Below are 9,400 nucleotides of genomic sequence, written 5' to 3'. Positions count from 1 at the left end.
GAGAGTCTCGGTTTGGCGTGTCTTTTAGCCGTCTGATTAGGGTTTATTTTAACACCAAAGGACACGTGTAATCGTGGCTGTTTATCACACTTAATAGTATTTGAATATATGTCCAATACGCGATATTTAAATTGCCGTAAATGAGGTTTAATAGTCCTCATGGTCCTTTGTTTGGACTACAGGTCCCGTGAGCCCGCGCTTTGTTTGTAAAGCCTCCGAAGGCAGACTTTTTGTGAATGACGGCTGCGCTCGTCCAATTCCCTGGCGCACTGTGTCACTATCTCGCCAAATATGGTAAACAAATACAACATCGCCAATTAAATCGCTCGGAGTTAAATTAGGGACAGCCAACAGCTATGAGCGTATATCAGAAGCGTCGTGTCTGCCTGCTGCACTTCTCCTCTCAATAAACAACTCTTTTAAGTGTATACTGTCGGTGCCGCAGCTTACTGCAGCGACATCCCAATGTCTCCTCGTGTGTTGGCTATGAACCCAGTCTTCATGGGTTTTCATGTAGGCTATTGCTTGCAGGGCAAATCCATGCTTAAAAGACGCAGCAGTCCAGTCTGTTGATAAATGACACTTGATTTAAATTAATGCCACAATAAAGAGAATGCTACTTTAAACACCAAATTTTATCCAGATGGCCATTAGGACGGACATTAACGGCTTAATTGCACCGTAACTATACATGTGTGAACGGAATGGGTGTGTAATAATGTGACATTTATCTAAACAGGACTGTTCTGTGTTTCTTTTAAGGCAATCGGAAGCCTCTGTTAAAAAAATAAAAAAAATGAGAGGAGAATGCAGACGTGCGGTCATTTTTGATTTGATTCATAATGAATCACTGAAGTTGTGTAATTCTAAAATGACTGATGTGGACAGATCCGGGTAAGTACAGGAAATACACGCGTCGAAAGAAGCAGTGCAATGCAGAATGTGCGTAAAGCCAACCATATGATGTCAACACACAGCACTAAGAATCATGGGTAACTTTATACTGTAAACAGCCTTTTATCAATGGCATGTTTGTTGCAGCTATAATGAGGAAAGAGTGGAAACAGTGACACCTGCTGGAGAAAGGAAGCACGTGACAAAGGCACAGGTAATTTGAGGTCACTGACATCACAGTCACGTTTACATTACATACATAAAAAAAACTTAATGGTTTCTCGGTAGCCTGTTTCTATTTCAGAGTGACCTTAAAAGCACGCTCTGGTTAACAATTTACAGTTTAGTGTTATCAGCTGTGCTGCCGCTTGACCTGGTCAGGAGGACACTTTAAAAAAAGAAAAGTTTTAACCTGAACATTCTTGAACATGCTTGTTTTGGTTAAATAGAATATATTTAAAATAAAATAAAACTTGCATCTCTTTTGATACCAAGCCGGGAGAACACACCATGGCACTCTGAAGCCCTCATAGCCAATAATAAAGTGACTGGGTTTGTTTTTTTCGAAAGTGTTTGTTAAACAAACTGAATTCAGAATACAATTTAAAGAAACTCGTTGGGAAAATAAACTTCAAGCAAAATTGCAATAGTTGATTTGCCATTAAAAGCGAAATGGAAAAATGTGTTCCTGTTCTGAGAGAAATCAGAGATAAATCCTAGTTAAGGACTGATCAGTGAGCACAAACTGGAAAGAAAGAAAGAACGAAAGAAAGAAAGAAAGAAAAAAAAAAGAAAGAAAGAAAGAAAGAAAGAAAGAAAGAAAGAAAGAACGAAAGACCGAAAGAAAGAAAGAAAAAAAGAAAGAAAGAAAGAAAGAAAGAAAGAAAGAAAGAAAGAACGAAAGAAAGAAAGAAAGACTAACTGCAGTTAAAGCCTGGACAGAAATGCACCTCCTTATCCAATGTAAAATGCTCACTAGAATAAGAAACTTTTACTTTGACAAGTACAGCTCCGTGATCGCACGCCTAAGAGCTCTTGAGACTTCTCAAAATTAAAAATATCCATGAGGATGACGGAGCTGAGCATTTCTGTCAATTGAGAAATTTAATTAGGTTTAAAAGTGAACAAATCAGATAACATGCATGTCTATCTGCTAAATACAAGACTAATTGACTGGTTTAATCCTAAAATCTTCAAACTATAAGGTAAAGAAAAAAAGAAAAGGGAGGAACTTTGAATTTTCAAGGAACTGAGTTGCCACAAGTTAGTTTAGTCACTTTAATTTTTACTTTTGTGAATCCCATTCTGTCATCCAAATGAGTTACATTTGTAGAGTTTACATTTCTCCTGCTGTGATGTAACATACCATGACCCTAATTCCACCCACTAGATCTACAGTAGCCATACTATAGGTGTGCTTACTTTCTGTTAAAGGACAGCCAAGTGACAATAAGAACAGCTGTCCAAACATTTACCCCCCTCAGCAGAAAGCCCTTTGTCAAGAACCTGAACAAACCTGGACCTTTTTTTTTATTTTTTTTTAATCAAGCCTCCTTGACGGGTGCAACAGCTGGCCTGACATATCCGGTTTTCTTCAAGTGTCTCAGTGTAGATTTTGCTGCCCATCCATCCTGGGTGCCCTACAAAGAATGCCAGCCCTTGTCAGACTGTGCACTCAAAGTCCAAAGCTGAGCTGTTGACAAAATCTGTTTGGGGAGGAAGAATGATGGGCTGGAAGTACATACTGTATGAGACATTCTCAAGCTTTTTGGGGGCAAGAGCTGTGCATGTAGGCACCCAGAAACATCTTTAAGGAGGAGCATTTTATGCACCAACATATATAGATAGAAGTATATGTGAATAAACATGTTAGACCTGAAGTAAAGAGATTTCCTGTTTATATATATATATATATATAGACCTATTGTATCTAGAGCTGACGAGGATCATTTGTGCCTTTGTTTCACCAAGACATGAATACTGTAAATCTCTTTTCATCTCAGCATCACCACTTGAACCCCCTACAAGTGGTCCAAAATCTCAAAAAATGTTGGATGTTACTCCAACACTATTCCATAACCACATGTATCATATATTAGCAGTTTGGGTTGAAAACAAAAAAGTGTAAATGTTGGATATATTGCATCCCTTACACTAAATCAGTACGGAAAAGAGTACTAACAACTGACTTACCGACATGTCAGCTTGACTAAGCCTACTGTCTGACATGCACCCTACATATAACAGACAGTTCTTTCTCACTGTGGCAGCCCTCATGCTGCGTGTTATCCTAATTGAACAGAGCATTAACACGCGGTCGGTAATCAGGTGTAGCTGCAATACCGTCTTTATCCACAGAGCGGCAGTGTTTCCTAAGGATTCAACAGTGCTGATGTTGGCCTGCTGTCTGCCTATACAAAAGATGCACCTGCGTGAGAAGATTGACACGAACAATGACTGGTTTGATCTCTTTATAAAAACAGGCATTATCTTTTTCGTGTATGACAACACGTGTTATTCTCTGCGTTACTTTAATTTATTCCAATTTCGTTTAAACATTTCCTTTTTAAATGTTGCTTTTGCGCCAAGGTCGTACTTCCCAGGTTTAATAAAACTGAGAAATACATGCATGACTTGTCTACTGTATGGGGGTCCCACTTAATTGGAACTTAATAACAGTCATTTGAAGAGTTTTCTATCTCTGTAATTCGATCATAAATGGCCAACACCATCCGCTGCTAGGTATCCTGTCTGGGAATGGGTTTCATTTCCTTCAATATACAACAAATGATTGTGCATTAACGGGAGTTTATTATTGTTTTTCAAGTGTAGTTTTAATAAAGGTATGGCACTTTTAGAATTCGATTAACCGTTAATCGACTTTAGCTCGTGTTCAACAGATAATTCAGAAAACAGTAACTTAATCAGCACGTGCCTTTTCCGGCTTACAGGGTTACACTATCTTCAACAATTAAGCAAGGTAAATACAGGATTATCAGTTCAAACGGGTTCTTTCTTTTGTGCGCCACAAGCGGGACCTGTGGCGCGTCCAGCAGCGCCGGAGGAGAGGGGAGGGGGTCGACGTGGCGCGCGCCGCAGAGGTCACATTTCAGTGTGTTCGGGATGCAGACAAAGATTAAAGGCAGAGAAACTGACTGTTCCACTGAAAACACAGTGAGCACTTGTTCGACCTACCTTTGTGTGTTAGTTTGTGACTGACGGAAGTGTGTGTCCGCGTGCGTATGCGTGCGTGTGAAAATGAAACCTGGAGAAGCAAGGACAACCAGCCAATCAGAACCCCCCCAGGCGGTTAAAGGGATGGTGGGCAGTCTCTTGGGCTTTATGAGCTACTTATTTTCCATCCTCCACACATTCTCATGTCTTGACATTCCTCAGAGACGCACATGCAGCCGCGCGTTTGGATGAGTAACATCCTTATTTTGCCATTTCGGTATGGATCTCTAAGTGGCGTCTTTTACCCTCTACTTTTTCCACACAAATGAGCTGCTACTGGATGCTACTTGCCCTCCCCCCGCTGCACTTGTTGCGCAGAGACTAGATGCGCCGCTGAGACCTTGGAGAAGAGAGGAAGGGACAGACTGCAACAGGTGCACACTGAGAATACTCCTCCGAAAAGGCTGCACCGGAGGTAGGAACATTACGCAACTATTCTGCGGATTCATTTATTGCGCTTTTTGGACCAAACTGTTCAAATCCAGTGTTATTTATTTTACATTTAAGTGACATTGTCGTTTTTTTTCCTTCTAGATAATCGAAAACTTTAGATGCTAATCTGAAGCCCTACCGGTCTTCTTTAGCCCTAAACGCGTGCAAAAATCCAAGATGCCGGTTCTCTCGAGCCCTGACATCGCTAACAAGTTTAAGGAGAGATGGCTGGCAGTTAACCCAGAGGACCAGGTCAACGGGTCCGACTCGCTCCCTTTGGACGACAGCCTTACCAGCCTCCACTGGCTCCAGAATTTCTCCATCCTCAATGCCGACCCGGAGCGGCCAAACGGCGCCGGTCCGGGCTGCCCGTCCACGCAACAGCACCTCTATCTAAAGCGCCTCGGCTTCCCCAGAGGTGGCACCGACTCTCCGTCTAGCCCCCCAGCCGGAGACACAGCTTCAACCGGCATGCCCGTGTACCTAGGGAGCCCTGTCACCTCCGGCAGTGACTCTATGCGGTTCACAGATTACGCACATCCGGGTCCCGGGTACCCACAGATCCCCATCCAGGCGAGTCCACCCGTAGAGATCGACTACAAAACCAACCCTAAAGTGAAACCACCTTACTCCTACGCCTCTCTCATCTGCATGGCCATGCAGGCCAGCAAGCAGCCCAAAGTGACTCTGTCCACCATCTATAACTGGATCACGGAGAATTTCTGCTACTACAGACATGCGGAGCCCAGCTGGCAGGTAACCGAGACTCCAACTCTTATTCTATTATTGATGAGTCAGATAAATGGTGAGGTGAGGGTGAGCAATTGATATCAGTGTCACTATCATTTGTGTCTTTTGTTTCATAATTTTGTTCTGTTCTGGTCTGTTTTTGCTTTTCCTTCCAGTCTGGTTCTCTTTGAAACATTTTGGGCTACATGCTTGTTTTGTAATGTGCAATATCAATAAAGTTTAATTTAATCAGATCTTGGGGGGGGGGGGGGGGAATCATAAAACATACTGAAAGGCTAAACCTCCATCAGATATGAGGATTTTCCTTGACAAGTGTGTGTTAATGAAAGAGGCTCAGAAATGTCAGAGTGCTCATGTTTTGTCTGAGGGGAATGGTGATGTGCTGAAGAAAGATCTGGAGTGTGTGTGTGTGTGTGTGTGTGTGTGTGTGTGTGTGTGTGTGTGTGTGTGTACGTGTGTGCATGTGTGTTAATGAGGGCTCCTGAGAGAGATGGCAGCTAAGCACAGCTGATCATGTTTAAAAAGGTTCAGAGCTGCCTGTTTCTCGAAAGCCTCATTAGGTTCATTTGCTTTCCTATACAAACAACAACAATACAATACCTCCCTCCTTCCTCCCCCCCTGCTCTCTTCTTGTCTCCCTTGCACCTTCACTTTTTGCATGACTAACTCAAATTTGCTCAAAGCCAATGGGACCCTGCTAATTATCCCTGCTTTATGTGTCTCTTTGTTGCAGAACTCAATTCGTCACAACCTGTCCCTCAACAAGTGTTTCAAGAAGGTCCCCCGACAGAAAGACGAGCCGGGGAAGGGGGGCTTCTGGCAGATTGATCCGCAGTATGCTGACATGTTTGTCAACGGGATCTTCAAACGCAGGAGGATGTCTACCAATCATTACAACGGCAGCAATGGCGGCCCCCACAGACAGGGGAAACTCCTCCAGAGTTATCACAGCAGCCAAAATGGCTGCCCTTACAAAACGATGGGTGGGAAACAGAAGAGCCTCTATTCTAAAAGCAGCAGCAAGACGACGAGGGGGGCGGAGTCTCCTCTGTTGGGGACAGACGCCCACAAAGCGGACATCCTGAGAGGGGACTTTGACCTAGCATCCGTTTTTGACGACGTCCTCAGCGGGAACTGTAGCACCTTCGAGGACTTGGACATCAATACAGCGTTAAGCTCCCTTGGGTGCAATATGGAGGTGTCCCTGCAGGGCAGGCAGCAGCACCCGGCGGGGCTGGGGAGGTGGTGTGGAGGTGTCGGTGGGGACATCATGGGTCAAAGCCAACAACTGAACCATCACCAGTCCTACTCTTACATGGACATAAACACAGTTTCCATGGATTGCACTGCAAATATGGGACATGTCCAGCTCACGCCACAGCAGCAGCAGCTGGACCAGGATCAGCTCATCCAGAGCCAGCACCACCTGCAGCAGCAGTTCGATGAGCCCGCCGCACTCTTCCCGGAGCAGCCGGAGGAGGGGGTGCTGCAGCCCTGGGAGGAGATAAAAGTTGAGGCTCAGGCGATTCCTCTGACTCTGGATCAGAGCTTCAGCCTGTGCGAGGGCTTCTTTACAGAGGTGCAGCCATGGGAACGAGTGGAGGCCTATCTGTGACATTTACCCCAAACCTCATTGACTTCTAATAATTTCACCAACCACTTGAACATCTCTGATTACAGGCCCAGACTCCAATCACTCTGAAAAGTGAAACCCTTGTGACGGTTAAAGCTACACAAAGTTAAACCTAGATTCCCTCCAGTCACTCTGCAATACACTCTTTTTTTTTCATTTGTTCTTCTGCAATAATTACTTACTTTTCTGTTAAATACAAAAACACATTTTATCCTGAAGTGGAACTGTGAAGTGAACTTAGCTGACAACCGTTCCCTTAAAGACAGCGTTAAATCAGACACTATGTTGTGATAAGGGATTCTTTTCTGCCATAGACTCTTCTTTCCTTCCTAACAATGACGAGTGATTAGCAGGAAACAGAATGTTACAAGACACAACACTGATCAATATGACACGATGATCTCAATGTCAGCAGCTTTTATGAACCAAATTAAAGTTACATATGGAACAACAAGGACTATCACACTCTGTAAAGTGACATGCAGCATTTTATTTTCCTTTAGAAGGAGGACAAATGAAGAAAAAGACTGTGCAGAAACACAACACATGCTTATCTTTAATATTATGGAAATATAACAGCACAGGTGTAAAGTAGAGGGTAACAATAGAAGTGCTGAAATGCAGCTTTTTTGTTTTGTGAAGAACCCCAGACCACCTTCTTTCAAAGCACTCTCCACAACAAGCACTCTCCACTAAACACTGAGGAGACGTGGTGGAGTCTATTTGGCTTCATGAACACTATCCTGTTTTCTTTTCTGTTTTTTTTTTTTTACTAACATGCAGCTGAATCCACTATTCATCACATTTGCTTTTGTCATGTCTCTTTGAAAGTTGTCAGAGCGAATGGAGACAAGGAAATCTTTGAAATCATAGTCTGAGAGTAGTTACTTATGACTTTGCTGTATAGTCAATTTAATATATATCCATTAAAGAATATATCATGAAGCTAGGCAGGAACATTTGCCATGTGTCTACAGTTCTGTATTGCAAAACGAGAAAGGGGAGCAGACCTGTATTGGAAGATGAAAATTAAACATTATGCACTTTGATAGGAAGCAGGACAGCTTTTGTTTAGTTTGACTTTCTATCACATTTAAAAGATGTGTTCTAAAGTTTACTTACCATAATTACAGCGATGCATCTGCAGTTTTGTCCACGTCAGCTTTGAACAGCAAGCTCAAAACGGCAATAAATCAACTTGGCAAGAGTTTTTTATATATATACGTACGTCATATATATATAATGTTTTTTTCTGGGCTTTTGTTGATTATATATATCGCCAAATTTGTTGATAAAGGATATGCAGTTTATTGGTGTTTATGTGTTGATTTATATAAAAAGAAGAGTTTTGTTTCTGGCACTGGGTGACAGATTTTCCTGATTGATTTAATACGATTTATTTGTATGGTTTACTTCACAAATCTGAATTTCAAGATATGTTTGAGAGTATAATTACTATTAGTTTGAAGGAATACATGACGGACAGATTCATGTAAATTCAGCTGTTAAAGGATTTTCTTATTGTATCATATTGATCAAGTTTGAAATGAGCTCTTTAATCTTACCATGTTTTTTTTTTCATTTGTACTTTTTTAAGCTGTTTAAAAATGCAATCATGCCTTGATGCAATAAATGGTGTCAATTAAAAGAAGACATAACAAAAAAACCTAGTCAATGCTATCACTTGTTATACACCTCTATGTTTGAGTGCAGTGTACTGGGCTGTTCTGTTTGAGTTAGAGCTCTTTGTGAGTGCAATCAAGAGATAAAGAGGTCTATCAGGGTTTATCATTAATCAGCATGGACAGGTCTTGACTTGCTCGGTATATGAACCATACAGAGGGTAGATATACGATCGCTTCTTAGCTGTACAATTTCAGCTCATGTTACCTCAGTCATATGACGCCTATAGCAAACTGCACAACACTAAATTCTCCCTATAGACTGGTATAGTAATGACGTATTTTTGTCGGCCAACCCGAAAAAATGGCGCCGGTGGTTCCTACAAAAATTCGTCTATGGGATTTTTGCATTGGATTTTGGATCATTGCAGAAAATAAGCTCTGTGTCAAACACTCGTTTCTGATACGTAGCTGTTTTGTTCAGCAGGATAATCTTTACAGATGAACATCATTTATATGAAGTTTGAAGAGTTAATGCAGCCGAGAGAAGTAAAAAGCTAACATTATGCTCTAGCAAACTACACCGCGGTCGGTTTGTAATGACGTCACGACCGTTATGCTTCATTGATCTAATCATCGGATTTGACAAGCTAGTGAAACGTTAGCTTAATAAGTTGTTTATTAACCTAATACTTGCAAGAGCACTGAAAAACATGACTAGAGGCTGTAAGGAGGATTAGGGAGAGAGTTCCCGGCGTGATGACGTTTAATGTCTGTGACAACCACTGTAGTTTCAGTTAGCTACTCGTTAGCAACCGCCGTTTAAAGTTAGTGT

General features: G+C 42.0%; 1 protein-coding gene across 1 annotated transcript; it reads left to right on the top strand.

The window, feature by feature from the left end:
• Positions 1 to 69: 69 nt before the first annotated feature.
• foxj1b (forkhead box J1b) lies at positions 70 to 8,603 on the top strand. Its single transcript, XM_079334058.1, has 5 exons — positions 70 to 942; positions 1,042 to 1,108; positions 4,399 to 4,543; positions 4,663 to 5,316; positions 6,044 to 8,603. The coding sequence occupies exons 4-5, from the start codon at positions 4,738 to 4,740 to the stop codon at positions 6,923 to 6,925; spliced, it is 1,461 nt and encodes a 486-aa protein (XP_079190184.1). The 5' UTR covers positions 70 to 942; positions 1,042 to 1,108; positions 4,399 to 4,543; positions 4,663 to 4,737; the 3' UTR covers positions 6,926 to 8,603.
• The last annotated feature ends 797 nt before the right edge of the window (positions 8,604 to 9,400 follow it).

The sequence above is a fragment of the Symphodus melops genome (assembly GCF_947650265.1).
Source record: "Symphodus melops genome assembly, chromosome: 21".
Taxonomy (NCBI): Eukaryota; Metazoa; Chordata; class Actinopteri; order Labriformes; family Labridae; genus Symphodus; species Symphodus melops.
Note: the sequence above shows the minus strand (reverse complement) of the source record. Positions and strands in the feature narration are given on the sequence as shown.